Source organism: Cyanistes caeruleus, chromosome 10, assembly GCF_971803275.1.
Source record: "Cyanistes caeruleus chromosome 10, bCyaCae1.hap1.1, whole genome shotgun sequence".
Lineage (NCBI taxonomy): Eukaryota > Metazoa > Chordata > Aves > Passeriformes > Paridae > Cyanistes > Cyanistes caeruleus.
Window position 1 is genome coordinate 17,230,501 of NC_141710.1, and position 27,420 is coordinate 17,257,920.

The 27,420-nt window shown below is 44.2% G+C and overlaps 2 protein-coding genes and 1 long non-coding RNA gene across 23 annotated transcripts in view; 2 read left to right on the forward strand and 1 right to left on the reverse strand.

Annotated features, from left to right (window-relative positions):
• The window catches only part of MCF2L2 (MCF.2 cell line derived transforming sequence-like 2), a 162,559-nt gene extending 154,103 nt beyond the window's left edge, over positions 1-8,456 (forward strand). For all 21 annotated transcript variants that reach the window (XM_086843978.1, XM_086843992.1, XM_086843982.1 and 18 more), the window contains 4 exons: positions 809-927; positions 1,470-1,582; positions 2,943-3,046; positions 4,014-8,456. In XM_086843978.1, coding sequence (XP_086700104.1) covers positions 809-927; positions 1,470-1,582; positions 2,943-3,046; positions 4,014-4,114 — 437 coding nt within the window. In that variant the 3' untranslated portion in view covers positions 4,115-8,456. The remainder of the gene's footprint in view (positions 1-808; positions 928-1,469; positions 1,583-2,942; positions 3,047-4,013) is intronic.
• LAMP3 (lysosome associated membrane protein 3) lies at positions 5,975-26,145 on the forward strand. Its single transcript, XM_086844073.1, has 6 exons — positions 5,975-10,043; positions 13,852-14,603; positions 15,742-15,864; positions 18,590-18,647; positions 19,183-19,350; positions 22,583-26,145. The coding sequence occupies exons 1-6, from the start codon at positions 9,998-10,000 to the stop codon at positions 22,720-22,722; spliced, it is 1,287 nt and encodes a 428-aa protein (XP_086700199.1). The 5' UTR covers positions 5,975-9,997; the 3' UTR covers positions 22,723-26,145.
• LOC147651343 (uncharacterized) lies at positions 14,619-20,776 on the reverse strand. Its single transcript, XR_015274554.1, has 4 exons — positions 20,690-20,776; positions 20,089-20,215; positions 16,868-17,106; positions 14,619-15,607 (listed from the first exon to the last, which is right to left on the reverse strand). It is a non-coding gene; the product is annotated as an uncharacterized LOC147651343 (long non-coding RNA).
• Positions 26,146-27,420: the final 1,275 nt, after the last annotated feature.

Sequence of the window (27,420 nt, forward strand, 5' to 3'; positions counted from 1 at the left end):
AGTGCAGATGATGAGTGTCATCTCCACAAAAGAGCCTGAGCTACCCTTTCACCATGGGAGCCTCAGGCAGAGCCTCAGTTTCCCTCAGGATACATCCTATGGACATGCCTTTTTAGGTGAAGAGAGACTGAATGTTGAGCTTGGGCTGGAAATCTCTCACTGAGTCCATTCCACTGGGTTGGGGTGGTTCTGGTGAAAATCATGCAGTAAGACAGGTAACAGCACAAATATGACTGAGATCTCTCCTCATCCCCCTGGTTGTCTTTGTGCCTTGCTGTTTACTCTGTCCCTTCCCTGCACTTGCAGCCTGCCCCAGGGTATAGTACTGTAAATTGCTCAGGTGGTAACTTCACCTTGGGGTGAGATGGTGATCAAAATTCCATGGCTTTCTACTTACTTAAACATGTGCAGGTAAGCTGGAAACTGAATGATCAGGGCCTTCTGAAAGTCATGTCAGCACAAGTTATCATTTGCTCTGCAGGAAGATTCCTGGTCCTTGTTTTTAGTACCTCCTGAGCTGAAGGGATTGAGCAATGCTGAGCACTGGAAGTATCCATGGGTATGAACACTGCAGCCACACACGCTGCTCTCACACCAGGGACAGCGAGTGGTACAGGCTTTTAGAGACAGAATAATGGCTGTGACATAATTTTTATGGCAAAACCATGGAATAAGCTATAAAAAAGTGCCAGAAATTGGTAAGTGGAAGAGTGGGAAGTGAACCTGTGACATTTATTTTACAAAGACTGATTCTCAAAGAGACTAATGTCTGATAGCTAACTCTTTCTGATTTATCTCTTTTGAAAAGGTTGGCCCAGCAGACAAATGCCTTCTCTAGACACATTTGAAGATTTTGAAGCCATCCCTTCCAGCATGGATGAACTCTCCAACTCTTCTGATTTGGAGGAAGAGACAAACCCTAACAATGTAATTGCTTTTTAAAATTACACTGCCCTTTCCCAGCACAACTTCCTCCTCTCTAAGGTTCGCAATGTAACCTGCAAAGTTTGGGTTCATACCAGCCTTTAATCCATGGATGTGTGGGAACACAAAATATGGAAATTTGATCTAGGGTGTTCTAAGATTATTACAAAACTTTTGTTGATCAGAATGAGGATCATAAAAAGTCACTCATACTTGTAAGCTGTCACTTTGCCTGCTACAAAAGTGAGGGAAAACTCTGAGTCACTGAAAAAGTAATTTCAGATTTTTTCAGATAACTTTACCTGGAGTCAAACCCAATTTTTATATCAGAATAGTGGCTGGTGGGTTAAGCCTAAAGTCTAAATACAGAGAACAGGTCTATCCAAATTTTGAACAAAGTTTAACCTGGTCATGATAAAACACAATTGCCTACTCTGGCAATCTCTGACAGCTTGAAATGCCTAATTCAGTATTTAACTGATCTTGCATAGCGTTCTTTCATCCATACTGATTTTATTTATGGTGCCTTGCTTCATTCATTTTAGGGGAGCAATCTCTTCCGGGTCGAAGGCAGTTTTGACAGCTGTTTCCCAGATTCTCTTACCCTTGAGGATGGAGATTTAGTGCAGTTTGTGCAGGAAGGAGAGAATGGTCAATGGTGAGTATGGCAGAGAGACAGAACTGGACAGGTAGAACAGCCATAACCTCCTGGAAAAAATGGAAAATATTCAGAATAATGTGAAAGTCTCTTCAAAATCAATCCAAATCTACTCAACCCATTGATCACAACATGAAAGAGGCAGTGGGAGGCATGAACACACAAAGCAGCTTTGGTTAATTCCACCTGGGTGGCTTTGATCCAAAATGCTTGTGATATGAGGTTTAAAGAGACAAGTTTCTGTAAAGGAAATGGATGGGAATAGTTGGGCTTTTGACACCAGAAGGACATCTGTCAAAGGCAGCACCCTCCTGTAGGATACATCAATAAAATCCCCACACCTTCCACTGAGAACAATCCAGCCCCAAAATTTTAAATATGTGATTGACAAAGAGGAATGAGACTGCCCCTCTGAGCTCACCTATGCTTTGGTGTATTCATTTTCTCTTGCTGACAAGTGAGTGTTAGGAAGAGACCTTCCTGGACATCTGAATTCTCCCTTCACAGGCATTTTGGAGGGAGAAGATCTGATCTTGAAATGCAGTCAGACCCTTCATTCAGAGCTGACAGCTAAGAGGGGAGTGAGTTCCACAGGGTAAAGTAGTTGGGAAGTGAAATAAACTCATCCACCCAAGGGTGGTATTTACAACAAGAAGGATGGATGATATGAAATATTCCTTTTCTTCAGCTCTGAATTTAGAATCATGGAATCATTTGGGTTGGAAAAGATCTCCAAAACTGAACCATGAACCCAGCACTACCAAGCCCAAAGGCAGTATCCCAACCACAGGACAAGGCTCTGTTTCCTTGTCACACAGCCTGCTTGCAAGTGACCTTGCTCTGGGATAGTGGCTCACCATCTGACACTGAAGAAATTGACACCTGTAGGTGACTTTCTCACTCTCCACAACTCCCTGAAACGTGGTTGTAGTCAGGTGGGGTCATCTCTTTCTCCAGGCAGCAGGTGACAGAATGAGAGGACACAGTTGCAAGCTGTACCAAGGGAAATAAAACTTGGATGTTAGGAAAAAAGTTTTTTACAGAAAGAGTGATAAAGTACTGGAATTATCTGCCTGGGGAGGTGGTGGAGTCACCATCCCTGGATGTGTTTAAAAGAAGACTGGATGTGGTACTTGGTGCCATGGTTTAGTTCAGGTGTTAGGGCTGTGTTGGACTCTGATCCTGAAGGTCTCTTCCAACCCAGTGATTCTGTGATTCTGTATGGATACCTGTAGGACTGCCCTGGGTCCTCTGCCTTCTTCCTTAGTTTAGGAAATAATAGCCCAACACAAACCTCTAAGAAACACAACCCAGGGAAAGGCAATGTAGGAAAATTCATTGACTGTTTTCTGAGTTTCAGGTTAGTGAAGAAACTGGTCTCTGAGAAAAGCGACTGGGTTCCCTCCAGTATACTGCAGCCAGCAGAGGGGGACAGTAACAACATAATTAAGAGCAGCAATGCAGGTACCAGAGAAAATGCGTTACTGGTTTGGTGGCTTTTTTTCTCCATACTGAAAAAGGATGCAATAAAAAAAAAAGTGATAGAAAAGTGCACTTTCTGTATTCAAGTACTCACCTGAGTGCATGTCTGTGCTGCATTCTCTGGTGACATGGCTGAGCCAACCTGAAATTTGGTGCCTGCGTGTCAGAGCTAGTCAGACACGACAGCTTTTAATTGTTTTCCCCTTTCTGAGGAGAACTTGAATCTCCCATCCAGCTTCTATGGCTATCAGTACTCAGACTGGCTGCTTTACAGCGAGCCCAAGTGTCTCACACATAGGGTGTGCCTGCAGGACAGCTTTGATCCTGGCATGGATAGACTCTGGATGTAGACCAGCATCAGGGCTGTGCTTCTGGTCTAGGTTTGAAAACATTAAAATTTCATGAACCATTACTGCCTTCATCATATTTCACAGCTAGTTCCAAAAGCTGCAGGGAGGGCTGATCTGGCAAGATGTCAGCCAAATCAGCACTAAAAGTTATCCGTTCTCAGCTTTGGTTCTGACCTAACACCCAAACAGGTTGCACTGGAAAAGCTGAATCTGAGCATCTCTGCAGATCAAAGGTTTACAATTCTAGACCAATATTTGTCCATCCTTAAATACAATTTACCAAAATGTGTTCTGCTTTTCTTCTGGTAGCAGAAGAAAGCAAAATCTGGCACAGCCATTCCCTGGGGATCTGCAGTGGAGAGCTACCAGCACTTTATTCTGAGTTACTGATCTCTTGATTCTTTTTGGTCAGATTGTTAAAGTATTAAAGTTACACAGCAAAAGAGCCTCCCTTGCCTTTTGTGAAGGAATTAGGAGAGCAGTGGAATTGTGATTTTATGTTTTATTTTATTCCAGGCTTTTAACAAAGAACCTTAAGACTGTAGGTGGAAAATCCTGTAGACTTATTGTAGTGACAATGCCCATGTCCTCCTTTTCAGACACATACAACGATTCCTGCAGCACAGCCTCAGTAGAGTCAGACACGAAGGAAAGTGAGGTGGCCAAAAGCTTCCCAGCAGAACAGAGGGCTGGCAGCTGAACAGCAGGACCAGCCTTCCTCAGGACCCTGTCCACCTGTCTTTATCTTGGGTGGACACTGGATCAAAGCTGCCTTTCTCACAAGCTCTAAGGTTCATAATTCACTAATATTTTATCAATGTGAACAGATGAGAACTGTCCTGTCCACCTGGCAAGCTGGGAAAAACAAACTTGAAAGGAGCATTATACATCCAGAAAACATCAAACCTACCTTCAGTATTAGAGGAGAAAAATGCTTCTTGCATTGATTATCAAACTGTTTCAGAAGATGTGGCCTAAATTAGGTCGACAGCAGAGCTGAAGAGTTTCTATGCACGCACCTTTTGGCAACTTTGCTTGAGCACCACATCACTGCAGAGGGGCACGTGGTGGTTACGAGTCCTTGCTCCACCCTGGGGTCACCTGGAGGTTTTTCCATTTGCTTGCCTCTGGCTGTGCCTTCCCTGTCCTTCTCAACTCCAGCTGATACATCATCACAAATGTGCCCTTTTTGCTGTCGGTCAACACCAAAAACACCCCACTTGAGGGTGGCTGTGCAAAGGAGACTTGTGGCTGGGACCATCAGAGGGGCTCGGAGCAGCAGTGACGTGACTCCTCTGCGGTGGCCCGGGAAGGCCCTGCTGCACACAGCATTCCACACCTGGAGCGCTGCAGGTGGCAGCTCCTGGCTGGGAGGTGCAGGGCCAAGCAGGGAAGTAAAGACATGTAACAGCTACTGTGACAAAGAACACTCTGAACTCTTTTTACAGCCTAAGTCAATCCTCTGCCCCCTCTACAGTCTCTGGTTCCTGGATCACAGCTCTTTGCATTTGGTGCCGAGAATTCAGTTGAAGGCCATTTACTGTCACATGTTTGAGTAGACTGCATGCTTTCCTTGTGTGCTGGGCTATGAGTAAATACATTTCACCCCCCATTTGGAATATACTTAAGCATTGCAAATAGGCAGTGAGCATTAGATGCTCCAATGAGTGGATAAAGTGTTGTTGTTAAATACTTCTTTCCAGGACGTTTGATGAAAGGCAAATCTCTGCCATATAAAGATGTAATGTATAATATAAAGTGATTACAGATGTTATGATTCCTACACAAGCCATTAGCTCATTTAGAGCAGCTGTTAAGGCATGAAGGCATTTTGATGGTAATTGGGTCTTAGGTCCCACAAAAGCTGCTAGTACTTTAGTAAAGATAAATATTGACTAAGGGTTGCAAACAGGCGAAGATCAGTCTAGTAAAAACTCAGAAGAAGCTCAAGAGTGAATGAGTGGCTTTCACTCTTAGGGATGTTTTGTTTAACCCTCAGACTAGTAGTGCTTTATGTAAATAAAGGGCACTAAAAGCACTAGAAATGGAGATGAAGCAAAACCAAAACCCACTTTTTACTAATTGAGGCTCTGAGCAAAGCAGTAGGTGTGTGTATCATTTCTGCTCTCACCTTCACAGGGACTCGAATGTTCTCCTTTGTGTCTCAGTGGAGGCTGGTGTTGCAAGTACCTTAGTGTGTGAGTCAGCATAGCTGTGGAGCAGGTAGATAGTCCTGTTTGAGAAAAAGCCTTGGAGCAGGTAAAGGCTTAGTCAGATTTCTTTTGCCTATGAAGACGTATTGGTTGATTATAAGTTGCACTGTGGTGATTGATTCCCATGGCTCTTCTAACCCTCAATATCTAAACTCTGATTTTTGACATTTTCTGTTCATGACTAAAGGACCTGAGAGTTCTGTACCTTTCTGGAAGCTATTTTTGTCCTACAGAAGTAGGAGCTTGCCTGTTTCTGTTGGTCATTTACCTCAAAAATGACATGTAGGCTCTCAGGAACATGGATCCTCTTGGTCTACTGTGGTTATCAGAATCTTGCAGGAGGAATTGATTCCTTTCAGTCCCCTAAGGAAATATGCAGCAACGTTTTCTTACAGTGCAATTACTTTATCCTCTCTCTAAAATGAGTACATTCTGGTTTCTCTATTACTAATTTTTGCACAGGAACAGTGCTGCTGTCTACCCCTGCCCTAAACATAGGAGAGGGAAGGGCTAGGGAGCTTTGATTGCACATTAGTGAGTATAGTAAGCTTTCTTGTGTGGGAGAGAGAGATAGGGAGGGGTTACCCTGGGTGTATGAAACTGCCAAAATGAAGATTTGTGACATTGATGATGGATGGAAAGACAAAAACATGCACTTTGGAGTGGAGTTTATTTATTATTTTTGAGGAATCTCATTCTGATTGTGAAATGGTAGCGAGAAGTCTCTGAACTGAAGATGAGAAGTCAAGTGTTGTCAATCCATTTCCCACCTCTGCATGAGCAGGGTGAGAGTGTGCTGGTCCTACATCCCCTGGTGCCCTGACACCTTCCTGTAACATGGGAGCTACGGAATTTCCTGCTAAATGCTACATTTTACCACATATACAAAAATTAGGGACCCTCCAGGGAAAAGCAAAGCATTCAACCCCATATGCCCCAATGTGCCCTCCAAGAGTGCCACTGGTGGCATCCTGTGGAGCAGTCTAGAGCTGGAGCAGGGAATGGGGTTACTGAGGAAAAGGGTCCTCTCCCAGATCCAGACCATCTGTCATGGCAACTGCAAAGGTAGGGGCTGGATTATTGCATTCGCCTCCCTACTTTGCTTTTGAAAGCTTTTCTTTTTTATTTTTTCTTTTTTTTTGTCTGAAATATGTTATGGTCTATCCTGCTGGATCAAAGTTTGAGTGTGTCCTGCTCCATGGATGCCCTGGGAATGACAGGTCTTTCTGTCCCGTGGCTGTGCAGCAGTGGCACAGCACTCTGGTCTTTGGGAGCTGCCTGTGCCGCAGCTCCTCGGGCACACTGAGCCTGAGCAGGGAGCTCACAACCATTAACTGTGTCTTTAACCTTCCTGCAGTGCCAGGTGCCTGTTTCTGCCTCCACCCAGGGCACAGGGCAGCCCTGGCTGGGTCTCCTGGGCAGTGACAGGGCCACTGCAGGGCTGGCTTTGGGAAAGAATGAGTTCAGTGACAGACCAGGCTGCTGGCAAGTCCTAGCGCAGCCCACAAAGGAGTAACCTCCTGGCTTTGCTGATGAGACAAAATGGGGTTTGATGACTTTTTGAGTTTTTTAAATAGTATGCAGGATAGTCTTTTAATTAGTGTATTTCCATCAAACAAGGTAATAATTAGGGGAATGACTCTCCATGTACAGTCTAGAAGATGATTTGGTAAAGCCCAGCAAGACTAATGTGTATGTTAGGGTATGCTTATTCTGTCTGTAGGTCTTTGACACCATCCTTTTCAGGTAGATGGATCTAAAAATCATAGTTTTCAAATAAGGATTTCATTTCAGTGTTGTTTGGAGATGATACAGTGACCATTTAGAAGTCATTTAAAAGTAATGGTTGTGACTGAGTTTTGGCTGTAGAAGACCCCAGATCCCAGGTAAATCCATGCTGCAGCAGCCCTTGCTGCTGGCCCAGTGCCTGGCTGTGCTCCCTGGGCCTGGGCTGGTCACACCTCCCCTCCAGGCTGTGGGTTTGCCTGGGCTCTCCTCCCTCTGTGCTGCTGCTCTTCTGCAAGTTCTGCAGAAACTTCACATCCTCCAAACTGCCCTCAAAACTGCTCACTCAGGTGTGGCTGGGCTGCAGAGTCCTTCCTTACTGGCACCAATGGCGAACAAAGGCAGTTGCACAACACACAAGTCTTGCTTTTAGTAAACCAAGCTAAAATAGAACCAGGCCTGATCCTCTCCTCTCACCTTGAACCCCACCAGGTGGAGAACCAGACCAGTGGTCGTTGTCTTGAACACAAACAGCTGCAGCCAAACCACCTCTGAGCTCTGGCTTTTCTCTCCAGCGACAGCAAATCTGTGTGTGTGTCTTATGTTCTGGTCGTGTGTGTGATGAGAAGCCATTTTATTATCTATGATTTTCTTAGAGTCTTGATATTTCAAACAGGATTGGGTATGAGAAAGGCCATGTGCTTTCTTTCCAAAAATACTCAAAGACTTCAAATATATATATATCTGATTAGAAATATATAAGAATAATAAGAAAAAAAGATCCAAAATGTGTATTTCTTCTTGCAGCTGGACTGAAGTAGCTGCTAAGATTTCCTCTCCCCAGCTGAGAATTGGTACAGTTTTTTTTTTCTTACATGATTTCCATGATGTTGATAATGATGTATTTGTATATTGTGACTGATGAGAGATAATCAGACAGGGAAAGAGCACAGAATTACCTGTCCTTTTTTCCAGTCAAGACAGAATGTATGAATTTATTACGAGAAAAAAAATGTGCAAATGAACTTCCTGTAATTAGGTCATTCTAACCTGTGTAGAACCACACTTTGTTTGAAATTTATAAAAATTATAACTAGTACAAAACCCTGTGGTTGATGTCTCTATATGAAGCAACAAGTAAAACGAGATTTTTTTTTTTTTCTATTTGAAATAAATGAATTATCAGTAAAGGCACATTATCAGAGCTGAAAAAATCCACACATTTGTCCAATATAACTTTAACTTGTCCAACATGTGTCAAAAGGCAGATTAGGGGTTTTTGTCCTTTCCCCCATCTCCCTTGACTCTTAGGAGAGTGCAAAGGTTCACACAGATAGCTCAGAGGAAATCGCAGATGACTTTATAATAGTTATTCCTGAGATATCTGCATGCCTTTGGCTACCAGTGTTCATTAGGGAGTGCTAATTGACCCAAATACAAGCTGTGGATCATGTAGAAAGGCAAGCAGAAACCTGAAATGAAACTGCAGAAAGAGTGCAAACCGAGCAAGATAATTAGGAGCACACCAGATGCCAGTGTGGGGGTGGCTTTGTTCCCTGCCCCAAGCTGGCAAATGCCCAGGGCAGGGAATGGCCAGGGCAGGGAATGGCCAGGGCAGGAGTGAGCGATGCTCTCCCGTGGCACATCCAGGCCTGCAGCCAGCACTGCCCACACAGCTCCTGCCCCAGCCTGGGAGCTGTGCAGGACCCTTTGTGGGACAGGGGCTGGGATGCAGCACTAACAGAGCTCCCATCCATCCTGGACAGGGGCTGGGAGCAGCACTAACAGAGCTCCCATCCACCCTGGACAGGGGCTGGGATGCAGCACTAACAGAGCTCCCATCCATCCTGGACAGGGGCTGGGATGCAGCACTAACAGAGCTCCCATCCATCCTGGACAGGGGCTGGGATGCAGCACTAACAGAGCTCCCATCCATCCTGGACAGGGGCTGGGATGCAGCACTAACAGAGCTCCCATCCATCCTGGACAGGGGCTGGGAGCAGCACTAACAGAGCTCCCATCCATCCTGGACAGGGGCTGGGATGCAGCACTAACAGAGCTCCCATCCATCCTGGACAGGGGCTGGGAGCAGCACTAACAGAGCTCCCATCCATCCTGGACAGGGGCTGGGAGCAGCACCGGGCCAGGCAGCAAAGGATGGGTCCCACCTGGGGCAAGGGCCCGGCTGGGGCTGTGCTCAGCCCTGCCTTACTCTTAGCAGGTGCTCTGCGGGGATGGTCACACCTCTCCCTCCTGTGCCTTAGCGGAGTTTGGCCTTAAATAAAATCCTTTCTGAAGAACACAGCACAGGCACTGATTTGGGGCACTTTGCACCAGGTTCTCAGAGAGGGAGGGAGATGCACGAAGCTTTCCCTGGCCTTGCAGAGCCCCAGGTCCCCGATCTCCTCCCAGTAAGCCCAGCAGTCATTTCTCCTTTCACTTTCTTTCCTAACCATCATTTATTTCCTTCTGCGTGAGTCTACAGACGGAGGGAGGCATCGCTCTCCCCCTCCCTCTCCACCTCCCTCCCAGCCATGTGACCGAGCTCTCCCTGCCCGAGTGAAAGTCCCCAGCCCTCAGGAGAGCCGGGCTCGCTCCGCCGCCGCTCCCCGGGAGAAGCAGCGCCTCTCGCAGCCGTGCTGGCCATGGGGAGGAGCGCACGGCAGCTCATCTCGCTCACCCTCGCCTGTGGTGAGTAACAGCATCATTTCTACCTGAAAAACGGCATGTTATGCCGGTTTTGTTGCCTTGCAGTCAGGACAGCACCCGACAGACTCAAAACTTTGAACAGTTTTGTTGCTAGCACTAAGGGTGCTTTCAGTGAAGTCCCGCTGCTAAGAAACTGCTGTTAATTGCAGCTGCCATACTCTTAATTTGATGTTTTGCTCTGTTTTCTCTTGAACTGTGTGGTGGCATAAAGTCTGTGTGAAGGAGTCAGTTCAAAGCCATGTTAGAAGCAGACTTTTTTGGCTTTGCTTTTCTTAATTAAAAATAATTTCCACACCTCCAGAACTAACTGAAAATCCTGAGTGACACAAGCAGGAAAGATAAAAGCAAGGAAGTGTTGCTCGAGTTGTTAATTTATCCTCACTGCAAGATGCAGTGCAGGATCAGGAAAGGCAGGGGCTTGGAGAAGACAGACTGGGGCTACTCTCAATGACAAACCCCATTGGAGTCACCTTTTGATCCTTAATGCTGCTCTGGGGAGCCATACACATGAAGGAAATCTCTCAGTGCTTCAAGTCACTGCTCAACAACTGCAGCAGCACCAAATTTACCTGATGAAGAGGGACAAAATGTGACTTAATCTGTGGAATGGCCAAGGGTTTGAGCTCACTGTTTGGTGTGTTTTGCCACTGGCACATGGGGATCACAGGATCAACCCCTGTCCCCCTCCCAGTCCATGGGCAGGAAAAGTGCCCAGAGACTCCACCATGAGCAGTTCCTGCTGTATCTCTCTGCTTTCCTGTGCCTGCTTCATTGCCAAAGTCTGCTGAAGTAGCCCCAAGACATACAAATGAAAGTAAGAGCAAAATTAGACTGAGGAGCAACACTAATAATTCAGTGGTCAGCAATCACTTTTGATCAGAAAGAACTTGTTTCCTCTGTTCCTTACCCATTTTTGACACTTCATTTAATAATTTGTTGTGATGTTTCATTAATGTCACAAAGTCAAGTCTTTCTATGCAGACAGGAAATGAAACATAATTAGTGCTGAAGGGATAAAGGTCAAATGGGTTGGAGGGAAGCTATGACAGTACTGAAACCTCTCAGAAAATCTTGGTGCTTTTCCAATTCCTCCAACAAACCAAAGCAGCCAAGGCTGGTGAGAGCATTTTCACTGATTACAGGAGCCAGTTCAGGTTTTGTGTCCACTCAGAATCAGTCAACTAAACAGGAGGATTTCTTCTGGCAGCAGAAAGTAGAAAAAAAGCCGCTGGGCAGCGGAACAGATGAATGTGGTTAGATGAATAGGGGACAAAAATCCTCAGTAAGAGTTTCTATCACATACTCCCAGTACAGGATGGAAATGGCACAGCCAGGCCATGGCACTGAACACTCAGCCAGGCTCCCAGAGAGGAATGTGGCCATGCTAAAGAGCCATGGAAGCCTTCCCAACCTCAACTGGAGGGTGGGTCAGTGACCCCAAGGGCCTATCTGCTCCTTCACACAGCAGAGCCACCAAACCACCTCCAGCAGCTGCTCAAACACAGCCAGTGCCAGTGGGTGCAGCTGAGTGATCCCTGCCCAGCCCTGTGGCCAAATGCCTTTTGGGAAGACAGTCCAAGCCAGTGGATTTAGCAGTGTGGCCATGCTCTGGCAGAAGCCCCAAAATGCTCGGAGGAAGAGCCTGGTAGTCACCCAGTGAGCAAGAGCCATGGGCCTTTCTGAAGACATTTCTTGCTTTACCCCTCAGGTGACCCTGTCTGGCTGAAAAATGAAAAATAATTAGGTGGAAATTACCTTTTAAGGAGTTTTATTTAAAGGTGGCATTCTAATGTCACTTCAATATTTCTTTCTACATCTGTGTTATCTGATCAGTAATCAAAACCAGTCTGTGAACTGAAAACTAAGACCTACAGACAATTTAGGACTTGTGTACATTTATATATGGGTTGTTTCACATTCTTAGAGGGGAAGAAAGAGTGAAAATTGCAACTTCTTCTTTCTTGTTTTCATCATGCTGATACAATTGGACGCAGCTACCGATAACTGGTGCGAGGCAACTGCTCCGGCTTTCCCCAGACCCCACAGAAGGAGATCAGTCATCTGATCAACAGTTCTGCACCAGCTGTGGTGAAGTGTAGGGGCAAGAGCAACAATGAACTAAAGTATCATATGAATTATGCATTTTTAGGTTCATTTTGAGAAAAATCACAGTATTTTCTTTTAGATTTTTCAACTGTCTCTAGTTGGCCTTTGACGGCAACACCTAAAGTGTTGTTCTGTAAAAGGTGTGTTCTGTACAGCTCAGTGAAACCCAGGCAATTTTAGGAGTCTGGAGTATTTACATCTACATTTCTGCTCTTCTCCAGCATAGCCATTTTTTAAAGGAAAATTGTGTTAAGGGTTAAGATCTGTGCATCTGCTCTTGTTCCTTTGATTTTTATGTTGAATTTGATTCAAAACCCAGTAAGTCTTATTATTCTTACTTAGTTTATATGTATCTGAAAATGGTTAGATTTTGTGAGTTCAGCTATTACTGAAGATCTCTGTTAATGGTGAGTGGCAATAAATAAATGAATACATGGAAGAACTTGTGAGATTTCAGCTGGTTTTACTCTAAACATGCCTCTGGTATTAATCTGTCCTAAAATCCTAATCTCAGCAGCCTGCCTGCCATCAACTTTGACACTGATTCATGAGAAATTCCTTTGAAAGAACAAGTGTACAGTGAACTCAGACGTGTTGAGGCATTCTCTGTGGAGTTGTACTTCTGGGAATATGAGCTGTCTTGGACTTTTGGGTTCCTTCTGTCTCCAAACTGGAGAATTTATCTCTGTCCTCGCACTAATTTAGGCAGTAAAGCACTTTAACTACACCTATATCTTCATGTACATCAAAGAATTCACATACATCAGTGATTTATTTCTTTAATTCAGCCTTGTCTTTCCAGGGTCTTGTTGCATACTCACTAAGACGAAAGCAGAAGAGTTGTGACATTAAAATATTCTACAATGTACTTTCCCACTTTTTGTTCACTTCTCTATTTACTTTTAGGAGCCAGATTTTTTTTTTTCCCACTTCTGCAATGGACACGTTTCTGTAACTGTTGTTAGGTGGAACCATAATTTTGGTGCTGTAACTATTTTCTGATGTCCAAAATACTCCTGGATGCTGCACCCTGATTTTTTTCTCATTTCTGAAAGCCTATCACTAAGAGGGATGGTCTGTCTTTGGGTTCTCCCAGGAGGAAGAACTTCAGGATTCAAGCTGACATGGCTACAGCAAAACCATAAATAAACACTTGGAATTTCCCTGTTCCCAGACTGGTTTCCCAGACTGGTTTTCCAGACCATTGTGAATCACTTTAAGACCATTGCACTGCCTTGCTTCCTTCACACAAACAGACATACCCCTTTCCCTACAGTTTGTTGTAAGAAACCAACAACCCCTTTGGCTGCTACACCCACTTCATCTTCCTTAGACCTGGCAATTTGCTTCCAGCAAATCTGGCTGAACTGTCTGCAGGGAATTCTTGTGCTGCCCAGGGATTGTGCAACATCTGGTTCCTCAGTGTGTGGAGAGCTGGGAGCCAGTGTGCTCCACTGGGATGGGAATACTCAGAGGTGTGAAACTCAGGGTGTGGTGCCTAGCTGTGGATAATCCTACAGGGTGTCTGCTTTCACTCTCCTATCATGACTGGGGCCAAAGGAAGAGTGAAATTGTATCACCCATTTGATAACAAAACCAGTGCAGGTATTTTGCGTTATTTAGTTTATCAACACAAAAGTGAAATGTAAAGGTTTCTAGACTACTGACTTTAGTTTCTTTGCAGCATTTTCCTCCTGCTTTGCTGAAGTGGCCCTGGGGGTCGAACTGTCTCCAGAAACCACATCCTTCCACCAAATGGCTACTTCTGCTCAGCCACTTTATCATTCTTCACCCCATCAAAACACCACAGTTCGTTTTAACAGCACAGGCCCTCTTCAGACAACACCCATGAGCCACAGAACAGCTGAGCAGACAGCTGAACAGCTCCAGGCAACACCAGCTCCGGGCCAGCACACGGCAGCCGGGGCAGGAGCAGGCACCGTGTCCACAACAGCCGCAGACAACCCCAGCACGGCCGGCCAGGTCACGACACCGGCAATGCCCTCGGTTACAGTTGCAGGGAAGAACACAACCTCTCCCTCTGTGTACTCCACCAGGCATGGGAGCAGACCACGTGTGAGCACAGGAACCACAGCAGTGGCCACCAACACCTCCCTGAAGCATGAGACAGCAAGTACCCAGGGGACAGGTGCCACCTCCACCGCTGCAGCCGGCAGCACGCAGCGGGCCCGGCCCAGCACACGGTCACAGAGACAAACAACAGCCACCGGTGGCCCAACAGCCACGGCTGTGACCAGCACAGCCACCCATGCAGGGACACAAACAGCCCCCACATCCCCTGGCAGCACAGTGAGACCCCCTCCCACCCCGCAGCCCCCTGCCATCCCCACAGGCACCTACACCCTTTCCGATGGGAACGGGACCTGCGTCAAAGCCGTCATGGGCCTGCAGCTGATGGCTCGAAACACACAACAGGTGAGGTGGAAGCTGAGCTTTGTAGTGACTTTATTCATTGGCTGCAGTTTATTCTTCCTCTTTCAAAGGCATTTTCAGAATTAGCTTCTATGATAGAAGTGAGTGGTTTGCTCCAGTCTAAGGCCCCTCGTGTGCCGCAGCTGCTGTACTTTGGCCTGTGTGATGATGATGCCAAGGGGACATAAAGGTGCTTTCTTACTTCAGCAATATTTGTGTGGGAGCAATTCTGGGGCAGGAGATCAGCCTGCAGGGTTATGTGTGCTTTCAAGAATGGGAAATCAGTTAAAATCTGAACTGACTTCAGGTAAGAGCTTGACATTGTGAATTGCAACGAAAGCAAGAAATTGTCAGTTCACAGATTTGGATTTAGAGATGAGTTGTCCTGATGCTGATGTATGGACATTTTAGGATCATGTGAACTGCCAGGTCCAGAAGAGCTGGTCTTCTTTCCTAGAAGTGATTGGCTGAGAATGATTCAGCTAAAGATGTCATACAACCTGAATTGGCAATTGTGCCCTTCAGGCTTAAGTTTTTTTAGTCTCCATTAATACAACACATGGAACTACATCCTCAGGTTCTGAAGTTCTTATGCTTGAGCCACCCCTTTTACAAATACAAATATTCATATTTGATGTCTGAATATTTCTAACATAGGATGAGTGTCTAATGTTGGTAAAGGTAATTTTCATCCCTTGTTCTGGCAGAAGCCAGGCAGGGAGCAGGATTTCCAACCTCACCAGACCATAGTGAGATGTTTAAAACAACATAAGGTGATCCCTCTTTGTAAACTACCACTCACACTCACTCACCTGACCCTGCCTGAATCACATCAGTTCACTGAATGAACAGAAACCCAGTATTTTCTGCCAGTTTAATGCATTGAAACAGCTCAGTGATGTGCCAGACAACTGCCAGTGCTGATTTGTGAGTGGGGAGTGACCCTGGCAGGCAGCAGTTCAGCTGCCACCACCGCTGGCCTGTTCGTTCAGCCATGCAGAGCCTGTCTGGGGGGAAAAAAAAAAAAAAAGTCAAATCTCTGCAAGTTTTAAAGTTATTAAATCTCTTTAAAAATTAAATTTGCTTTTAAATTCCCCCCTCCTCTTCATCAACAACCCTGCAATGTCTCTTCTCTCTACAGGAACAGATGGAATATTTGACTGTCAACCCCAATGCAACAAAGATATCTGGAAGCTGTGGGATGGTGCAGTCTCAGCTGAATTTAACTTTCAGTGGAGGATTTGTAAACATCACCTTTGTAAAGGTAATTGTTGCATTTAGAGGGAAGGAGTGTTTAGGACTGGGAAGCAGAAATTTAGGCTGCCTTTGATCCAGCTTGAGCTGTGGGAAAAGGCATTTTATCTATCTCTGTGCTTGTTTTCCATCTGTATATAAGGCAAGAACCCTAGAACCATAGAACCATGATTTAATTAATTCAGGTTGGAAAATACCTCTGGAGGCTGCCTGGTGCAATGTTGTGCCCACAGTGCAACTGAATTCAGTGTTAAATCAGGTCTGTTTGAACTTCCAATTTGGAACTGAAGGGTAAGCACAGTATTCTGCCATCCTCTGACAGAAAGTGCCAGAGAGCAGCATTAAAGCTGCCCATCAAGCAACAGAAAGTCTAGGGTTAGCCAAGCAAAATCTGAGTCTGCTTTTTACATAGGTAAAAGTCCCATGTGAGGGAAGGTCAGGCCTGCTGTTTGCATTGGAGTGGTGCAGAGGGAAGGGTTTGGGACTGGAGTCCCTGTGCAGGAACCAGGTGTGCTGGGAGCTCTGACTCACGCTGTCAAGTTGCTCTCAGCCATTTGCTTCCCCTAAAAGCCAGCTGGGGTTATCAAATTCAAAGGACAGCCTGCGCAGTTTTAAGTGCCCAGGAGCCATGACACATCCACAGCTGAAGGAGTCTAATTTCATCTAATTTTTCAGTGGAAAATTCCAAACAAGTGAACTGCAACAACAAAAGTGTAGGTAAGTGGCCTTAAAATAGACCACACCGGGGAGACCTAAAACACACACAGAAACTTGGGCAAGATGAGATCGATCTCCTGCTTACACAGTGGAAAACTGAGCTTTGTTTTTGACATTGTATCTATTAATTCCATGTTCCCCACTGGGCCCACATCACATGTAGGTGTGGCTTTAACGCAAGCTACCAAGAGTGCTGCAGCTTTTATAAGCACAGGAGAAAATCAAAAAATCTCTGAGTGCAGCCATCCTCTTGCTAACTCGGGCATTTGCACATTCTGGGAGGCAGCACTATTTACCTGAAAGCTGTAAGGGCTGAGTGATGATGCCAGCAGAGGTAAAACACAACTAACTGTGTATAAAGTGATTAATGGCAGGGAGGAATGGGCAGGAAGATGGCACGGGTTGGATCCCATCAAACTCTGGCAAGTGTAACGTGCATCAAGGCCAGGGCTGAAAGCTGCATCTGGCCATCACTGCTGATCTGTGTCCTTCAATTAATCAAGTTAAAGTGTCAGTCTTGCAGCCTGAATCCAAGCTGAAATTAGAGACAATTAAGAAAAGTACAAATGGTTAATCAGTCATTTTCATAGAAAACCCAAGAGGGAATGGCGAATTATACCCCATATTTGTCATTAATTCTTGAACAGAGAAAATATTTTTATTAATAGTTATCTTTATTTTAGCTTATGGCAAAAAGTTTTCTAAGAGCTACAGGGTAAAAGTAAGGTAAAAAATGAAGGAGCTCTTTCAAAACAAAGGATCAGTTCAGACTCTGAGTGTTTGCTTTAAATGTGTGCTTCCTGCAACAAGAGGAGCATTTTTGGTGTTACAAGAATCCTTAGAGAAAGGCTGAGGATTCAAGTACCCACAAAAGCCCCAGGTTGCAGCAGTGCTAAGGAGAGTGATGTGAACCTTTAGGAGGTGCTTGACTTGTCTTGCCCTGAAAAAGCTGGTTTTTGGCACAGCATTAGACAATTCACCCTCCACTTAAAGATAAACCTCAAGAGCATAGCAGGGCTCAGCTTGGACTGCTTTGAAATTGAAGTTAATAAGAAAACAGTTTGCTGCTGGCTTTTTGTGTTTGGTCTCTGCAGCTTCTGTCGGTGCTTTGAAGCAGGAGTGCTCCAGCAGTGGCACTTGTGGCTGTCCCTGGTGGGAGAGGAGCTGGCTTGGGCCCCGGGGCTGGGGTGGCAGAGGAGAGGGGCTGGCTCAGTGCTCACCACTGCAGCGGCCTCTGTAAAGGGCTTGAAAAAAGGAAGTTGTGTAACCAACCCACAAGATGTGAAGTAGGGGTAGGTGCTTTCCACAAGCAAAGTTTTTAACTGTGGCCAAACAGAACAAAGCACTGCCACCCAAAAATGGTTATATTTATGTATTTAAGTTGGAATGATGCTGTGAACCTCTTCTCTGGTGTATTTCTTTCTTCCATTTTCCCACTCCATCCTACATGTGCACAGGAGACATTCATGTCTACTGCCATTTATCCACCAGCTGCACTCACCAGTCCCTGTATGCTCACAGCAGGAATTAAATTGGGTAGCAGGGCTGCTGCATGAGGCATCACACTTTACTCCAACACTGCTACCAGGGGGAAGTTCCCAGGGCTGGCTCTCTCCAGGGGAGGGCAGTGTCCAGGTTGCACCAGGGTTTCAAGGGCACGTGTGACCTGGCTGGAAATTCAATTCTACACAGAAACAGTTGTACCAGGTGTTTTCCATGTCAGCAGTCTTCCTACTTTTGGTTATCACAAGTATCTCATGAGTGCCCAGCTTGAGCAGTTTGTGTAAAATGACACCTGCATGGTCCTGTTTCACTGAACTGAGGAGAATTGATGATGCAGCAGAGATTTGGGAAAGAAAAATACATCCAAGAGAGTTGATCCTTGGGTCTCAGAGGTGATGCTTTACAAAGTGTTTCTTTGGAAAATTCTTTATGACCATTTTGCTGAGGTGAGCTGTGTTTCTTTCCCCTGAAAATATGAGTATGTATTAGGAGTAAAGATATGTCTTCTTTTGCAGCAAGCTCCAAGTTACTCTGTCACTAAAATTGAGAGCAGAATACAGTTATCTTCTGAAGGTCAGTGATTTTACCCAGTCTTAATTTCATATCAAACTCTTCTGGATGTGGGATAAGCTTTCATATCTTTAAAACACTGGATTTTGCAAATATGTGTTTTATCAAGCTTTCAAATGTGTCATTCACCTAAATCTTACAGAATAAAAATGGAGGAGAAGGGATCTGGCTTAGTTACGTCACTGTTATTACATTTTCTTTTTGATCCCAAAAGCTTTCCCTGCCCCACTCTTTCCAAATAGAGATCACTTCAAACCTTGCCTGCTCCTGTGAGAATTCTAACCAACTTGTGCAGACGCAGTTTGTTAAAATGTGATTTCAAGAATCATCTGAAATTTTAGCCACTTTTTCAGACCTAAGCTCAGCTGAGTTGCCCATTAATAGCTAAAGCACTCATTTAAACATGTTAGAAAAATAAGTGAGAGTTTATGGAGAAAATGCCCATGTTTTAGTCACCTCTGGGACTATTTTACCTCAGAAAGATGCTGGTTCCAATGGAGTCAGTGTGGACTCTCATCTGTCTCTCTCTGGCCTCCAGGTATGCTTTACTATGCAGCCCTAAATAAGAAGCTGTTCACAACAAAGCTGGGGAATTCCTTTAAGTGTGCCAGCACACAAACCTTCACCTTGGAGAGGAACTTCCAGATCCTCTTTGTTCACATGCAGCTGCAGGCGTTTGACATTGTGGATAACCAGTTTGGAAAAGGTGAGTAGAAGGATGCTTTTCCAGCCTTCCCAGATCTACATGTCAGCACTCTGGTGGCCTGGTGGATGTAATCTGCTAAACTCTGCCCATACACAACCCACTGCTGTTTTTTCAACCATTCCTGAGTCATTTCCAGCACAGTGCGAATACCTATGTAGGATGGAAAAATATCTTTGCCCCTTTCATTCAGTACCTTCAGTTTCATCTTCTCATTAAAAATGTTCAACTCTACAGCCACAATTTTCTTCTTCATCCATTTTCTCCCTGAACAAGCAGAGGTGTGTTCACCACCAGTGCACTGCTCAAACCCCAACGTGCAAAGTTCATTTCCAGGTCACTGTTCTCAATATAGCCAGATTTTAGCTATTTTAAGGGCTCCCGGTACTCACATTGTTCCACGGCTGCAGCAGCAAAACTGCCAACTCATAAGGGATATTTGTGAATGCAGGATGATGTTTTCAGAGCAGCTGTGTCTAGACATGATGAAATGTGCTTCTGAGGAGGAGCACAACTGGCCCACTCCCAGCTTCAGAATTAAACATGATGCTCATCTCTTCAGTTTGTCTTTTCTTGGACAGGAAAACCACAAAGAGGCAATCAGGTATCTCAGTAAAAGACAAAGGGAGATTCAGTGGGACCTTGTGGTGCACAGAGGGGCTTTCCAGGTGCACAGAGGGGCTTACCAGCTTTCCAGCCCTTCAGATGCAGCAATAAAACATTCTCTCTTCTGCCACTTACCTTTCTGTGTGCTTATAAAATATTGCCTCTGTGTTCCTCTTTTTACTTTAGATCTGTCTTTTGACTCAGTTTGGCTCTGTTTGACCAGTTCTTCTGTTAGGTCTCCATTTTGGTTACTTTATCCATTCTAAAGGGAATATAATGGGAAACAACATTTGGAGCTTTTTTAAGACATGGTCCTTCTCCACACTGAGAATTCTATCTATGCTCTCATTCTCATGAAATATTTTCAGGGGATAACACTGAGCTGGAAGAACTCATGGGATCCCATCTGGTCCCTGCATTTCCATTCAAATGTATACAACAAATGATCTTAATTATCAGATAAGGTATGGCCTCACCTCCAGGGGAGACTTCCCTGAGAAAGATGCTCTCTGTTACTCTCTCTCCCCCTCCCTCCAAGTCAGACTAATCTCTGCTAGTCAATACCATATACAAATTTAAATTGGTTTTGCTCTTAATCAGAGAGCTGATAAGGCAGATCCCACCTGTGAAATAATTCCCCCGTGGCTATAAAACAGTCGTGAAACTGCTGTGTATTGGCTGCATATGCAGACTCTGAAGGAGAAAATCCCCAGTCAAGGAATGACACATCACCAACCTCCTCCCCTTGGGTGTCTCAAGACTGATGGTTTCACTTCTGTTGCTCCTGATTTGCTTATCCTTAAATGGGGAAGAAAAAGAAAACATTAATGATCACTGGTTTCAAGTTCCTTGCAATGTTGTACAGATTATAGCAGTGTTCCATCAGTTGCCTGATCTTTTTGAATCTGGAAATCTGTAAAAGGGCCTTCTGTACTTCAGTGTATCAGAAACAATTCCTAGAGTTCAGAGAGTTCTTTCCTTCATTCCCAATGTTTCATCAAAGCAAAATAGCTAATTCAAACATCTCTGGCTTTAACAACACTTAGATGCAAGTACCTTTCAGCTCATTTAACAGCAGGTTACATTAACCAGACAGAGCTTTTAAAAGGCAACCTCTAATAAAATGCTCATTCCTTTGGCTTTGCGGCATTGCGTCACCATCTGGATTAAAGCAGAAGAGGATCAGACTTTGGGAAGAGCCATGTGGAGGCTCTGGAGCTGTAACATGATGTCATGTCCACATGTTCCCTGGGCTCATTGCCACAGACAGTATAAATTCCCATGGGGAAAAGCCCAAGCCAAGCTACAGCCTGTGCCAGCAGAGTCATGGAATAATAGTTTTTATCTCAGAGCACTGTTGAAACCTGCCTTGGAACAATCACAGGGAGTGGGGGGGCACAGGGTATCATATCTCCCTCATATCCTGGCTATAAACTGGATTTTCTGCTGAGCTGGGATATACTGTGGGGTTTAGCTGACCATGCTGCCCTGCTTAGAGAACAGTTTTCTCTGCAGATGCCACTCTGAGCAGCATGACAGAGGTCTGGCTTTCCTCGGAGCCTGAGGAAGGATCATTCCTGTAGATCTGATGGAAGATGTAGGTCTGATCCAATTCTGGGACAACACATTAGTGGTCATTCCCAGATACTGCCTTCACTCCCAGGACTACACTTGTATTTTGAATCTGAGCCTGATCCTGCCATTGTTACTGGGTAAATTTTCCATTTCTGTCAGTGGCACACGTGGTGCAGTCTCTCCAGAGGAAAGCTGCCAATTTAACTCAGTCTAGAAGTTCACTTTAAAGTAGTAAATTTCTGTTTAATCAGAGGATGTTTTGAATATTCATTCGGGTAGGAACTGGCTGAGGGAGCTAGGATTTGCCCTCTCTGTAGCTAAGAGGTATGTTTGGAGTGATATCTTTGGATGATCCTTCAAAGATATGATTTGTGTCTGATATCATCATATGTACAACAAAATTGCAAAGGTACTGCTAAAGCAACTCCCTGGACTAAGTCCAAGGTTTCTGCCTTCCTAATCTCTGAATGCTCTAAGCTAGCCACCATTATCCACAAATATTCTGAATTAAACAGAGAGAACAATTAGAATTTGATTTTTCTTAGAAAACACTGACTTAACAAGGATCCCTTCTGCACTTATCATGTGGCTGGACTATGGGCTTTTGTCTCTGGCCTGATGCTCTTCACTGGGAAGAAGCAATCAGATGTCACACAGGAGCAGTTTTTGACCATGCAGGATGTGTCTTTCTCTTTATTTTAAGACTGGCACTTTGTATTGTGATGCTCCCCATCTGCTTTTGGGAAGAAAGTCCGTGCTTTGCCCCTGTGTGTGTACTGAGTGGTGAAACAATTCCTGCAGATATGAGGGAGAAGAGCCACTCTCTAGGGAAGCACAGAGCTACTGCAGAAGGGGTGAGGATGGTTTTCTTGAGATAAGGCTTACCACAGATAAAAAGTGTAGTAAGTATAGCTCAGGAAAAAGAAAGAAAAAACCAAAAGAAAGCAAGGTTCTTGAGAACTGGCTTGTATTTGCAAACTTTTCAGGACTATATATGTAAGTTTAGGAGTATAGTGTTATGCTATAACGTTTTCTGATCTCCTTTTCATTTCAGAAGAAGAATGTTTTCTGGATAGAAACAGCAAAGTAGCTCCCATTGCAGTGTGCCTGAGTATCCTGGGATTGTTTGTCATTGTGTTTGCCACCTTCCTGATCTCCAGGAGGAAACCACATAGAGGATATGAACGCATCTGAGGTGCCCTTGTGCTTCCAAATGTTTGTGACAAGCAGAGAAATCACAGGAGTTTTTGCTTCTGCCTGGCAATTTCCCTGCCCTGGAGCCACATTTTAAAGTGAGATGACACCATGTGTTTACAGCTAATGAATGTTTCTGGAAGGAGTTTCTTTAAAGTGGGAAGGAGAAAACTCACACCTTCTACTTTAGGCTATTCTTAGCATCTAATTTAGATGTAGTCCAAAATGAGGAGCCTAAATTCTCTCTTATCAACAAAGGAGTTCATTCAGATCACCTAAGCCAGATTCCTAAAAATAGCTTAAAGGAAGCAGTATCACTATCCCCCAGAAAATCCATCAGGTTTGTTAATAATGGTGATGGTGGTTAGATTTATCAAAATATGTAAGTCTGACCTTCAGCTGAATAAATCAGAGGCCCACAGCTACAGACAACTCTGCTAAGTGAGAGCTCACTGAAAGCTTTTATTGGAACACAGCGTGTGCCAAAATCTCAGGGGAAGTGTCAGTGTGATTCTACTCACAAGCAACTTCTCACCAGTCCTACAACACAGTTACCTTTCCTAAGTGCCTGGGATTCTCCTGCTAAGCCCTTTGCAAAGACACAGTGGTAATTGTGACTCTTGCAATCACTCTCCTGGAGCTTAGTATGTTCCTGGTCTTGTGAGAGCTCAGGCATCCCCCACTGTGATGTTCAGACACGGACCTGTCACACTGAGCACAGGAAATGTCCTCTACTGTGGCAGCAGGGTGGTCTCTTAATCCAGGAAGATTCCACACTCACTGGAAATGCCTGGGATTAAGTGACCTCCACTGGAGCACCTGCACAAGGTCCATGAGAAATGGAAATCCACTGATGCTGTATGATCAAGGCTTCTGTGGGAAAGGCACAGGCCTTGCCCTAAAGTGAGTGCTCTGTAGTGTGCTTACAGCTGAGCAGCTGGATTTTTATATGGAAATAATTTGGAGTTGCTTTAAAGCACAGTGATACACTCTGTAGTTATTTCCTGCTAAACCAATGATGAAGGCATGAGAATAATAATTGCTTTTGAGATTTAAATCTGGCTCATGTTCTTTGTTGTAACAAGGAAAAGCTCCTTGTCACAAAAGATTTACATGTGCAGAAATGTACACATACACGTGCACATGCCACACAATCTGCTCACTGAAGCAAATGACATCAAGATGGTAAGAAATTATGTACAAAAACATTTGCAAAAGAGAAAATAATATTCAATAAGAGCACACTTCCTCCAAGGAGTTAGGCTAATGGCTTAAATTTTACTAATAACAGTTTGTGGAATGGCACTCATTAAACAAAAGAAAGACTGAAGACATATGGAAAAAATGCCTTGACAGTTTAATCTGTATCTAAACAAAATAGAAATGCTGGGAACTAATTTAATTTCTATGAATAATAGCCCAAATCCTGCACAGTTATTAATGGTGACGGAACCTCACTGGATTTTCACTGAATAAAATTGATGGTTATGTCTTGTCAGATATTCTCTTAAGTATTTTATAAATGGTTTTGATATTTTACTAGTATTTCACCATTGCAAGTTTACTTATTTAAATGAAGAAAGAAAAGAAATTCTTCCATGCTATGAATTAATTAGAGATGTTGGTCTGTGTGGAGCAGGAAACATGGCTGTACTGCTCTATAATCAGTATAATGTGTAGCTGTGGAAGTAATTAACATTCTCTAGAAATGTTCTCTTTGAGTCTGAATGAACTGATAAAGAAGAAAGATAAAGACAATTTTGAAGCACTTTTACACTTGGAGAAACATCAGAACCAGCTGTGAGCACAGGAACTTTTGCTTTATGTTAATATTCAGTCTTTCAAAAAGGTCTGACATCACTATAAGGACAGAAAAGAGTTACTAATGTCTGCTAATTCTGTGGTAAATATTGTGAGATGTGGCATTTTTACTTGTGATGCACGAATAATGTTCTTCCCCATAGTTTTTTTCCTTTCTACAGTGAATTAACCTGTTGGTATTGAACAATGTTTGGATTCAGTTTTACATGATTTGTTCTTATGCTTTTTCTTGCTATTTTTTGTTTGCTATTTTATGAAGCTGCATTCTGCCATTTGTACACGAATTATATTCTGGGCTTGCTCTCACTGGCACACGTGAAGTGCACGTGGTGCAAACCAATGAAACAATTGGATGCTCCCAGGAAATGCTGCCAACATGCAGCAAAATTAATCCAATGGAGTTAGTGCTTTATAGCAGTAGAATGTTCATTGGAGAAATCCTTACTGCATCAGGAGATCCCAGCCTTGAAGTGCAACCTTCCTGCCAGCTGTGGCCCAGCCTGCATCCCGTTACTTCCATCCCTGATCCCAAAACCCAACCAGCCTGCAGCAGGAATGCATGTCAGCACAGCAGGGAGTGTTGCCTCTCCAGATCTAATGCTGAATTAGAATCAGACAGCTCAGCTGCTCCCTGAGCTGCCATGTGCAGTTCTAAAAGCTGATGCCTGTGTTTGTTTTCTGCCAGAATTTAGGAATATATTTAGCTGGTACTTTTTTATCTGGTGGAATGGCTTTGAGGTCTCCCTCCCACTGGGAAGACTTTGTAGGGGTAATTAGTCTCGGTGTTTCCAGACTTGCTCTTTTAAACATCTTGTCTGGGGAAATGTTTTGAGCAAAAAGTCCCTAAAAGAACACCATATAAAAGAGGATATTTGGTAAACACACTAGATGGGCCATAATGGCCATACCATGGAGCAGCAGGGCAGTTTTGTCTGCTGGGGGAGGAGACAAGGCTGCAGCTGGGTCCCAGAGTGACTCAGCAACCCCAGCTCACTTTTCCCCCAGCTGCAGACCCAGACCAACCCAGCCCTGAACCAGAAGATGCTGATCAGGGAGATCTGGTGCACTGATGACATGATGCACTGATGATGTGATGCATCCACCAGGGAATCAAAGCTTAACTTCTGTGCAAGCGTGTGCTGGTCAGGAGGCTGTGGGGCCACCACAGGGACTGGGAGGTGAGCACATCCCTACATCCCTATGTCCCCACATCCCTATGGCTCCCTGGTGCCCTGCTGCAGCTCCCATGCCAGACAATCCCCTGTGGTCTCTCGCACACCCAAGAAAGAATGAGGGCATCCCAGAAGCATGATGATGTCACGCTTAGACAAGTAACTGAAGAGTTTAAAAAATGAGGTTTAATTTCTTTCAGTCCTTTTTGTTCTCTGATGGACAAGTGCAAATTAAGAAACAGCTGTTAATTCAGTTGAAAGAGGAAGGGAGATTAGATTGGCATCTTGAGTGTCTGAACATGGCTTGGCTGATCACTTCTAGCTTGCTATAATGTACGGCTGCTAAAAATAACTTGCTATGAGAAGTAAGATATGCTCTTTATTTTTCTATTGTTGGTGTTTTCATAATAAAGGCTGTATTTAACCATTACAGTGTGCATCGCTGTGCAGTGATTTTATCTCTGAAATGGCTGAGTGAGTCTCATATGTTGTGCTCTTCATGAAGCAAAGGTTGTTAGATGGACTGCAAGAAAGAAGACATGGTAAAGATGGGGGAGAAAAAACAATCTCTGCTGCTGGCAGTTGATTGAGGAACTTCGCTGTTGGAGAATTTCCAGTGAGAGCAGCAGAGAGGCCATAACTTCTCCCAGGGATAAAATACCAGAATTATGCTTCACTTAATTTCTGGTGTCACTGCACATCCCTGCATGATGGATCATTCAATGTTACAAGGTGAAAACTTTGCAAGCCCCTTGATTTGTCCTTCAGAAGAAAAGCAAGGCTGTCTGGAGAGCAGGGGCAGATTCCTCTGCTCTTTGGCACTTGCTTGGCCTGATACAATACTAAATTTGGTGGCAGTTTTGCACCTATTTAGTGGGCAAAGTTCATCACTTGTTCATGTTTTAGAAGCTGGGCTGGTAAATACACACCTGTATGTGTGAGGTAGGCCCTCAAAGGCTGCTGGTGTTTCAAAATTCTCTCTTGGCAAGGTTTAATACCAGATGGAAGAACAGTCCAGTATTTTATTTAAAGGCAAAAGGTCCCCATCTCTGAGTCACACCCTGGACTGTCCCAGAGGCACAAAAGTTTGGAATTAATTGAAGAAATTTTTGCATCAGAATATTTAGAAAAAAAAAAAAAAAGGAGGTGTATTTTTAAAGCATAATTTTGAGCAAAATAACAAGCGTGAGAAGAGAAGGATTTCTATGGAGTTAACCCTTTTTGACTAAGGTGACAAGACTTGGACTCTTTCCTCACATCCAGGGCTGTGGCCATTGCATGCCAACAAGGCAGGGGAATGTGGGTCTGAACTTTATCTGCCACAGCAATATAACACTGCTGGGCTTTCCCAGCTAGCCACAAAATGTCACAAACCATACACTTCTCTTTCTATGAGTCTTATTGCCTATGAAATTGGTAGATCCCAAGTACGTTATTAAATTATAAACTGACTCAGTTTCTTAGCTCTTTCTTCAAAATTTTAGGTAAGAGCAGGTTGCATTTCCAACATGCAGAAACAAAATAAATGGCTGTTGGGAAAAAAGAAGGCATTCAGTCTGAGTCAGGATATCTGTGTTCATTAGAGACACAGATCTTGGTTTTGAACTTCACTTTTACTGAGGTTTTCTTATATCACAAAAATGTTTGAAGATTATGAATCATGACTCCAGCTGATGTTTAACCTCATTTTACCATGACTTTTTTG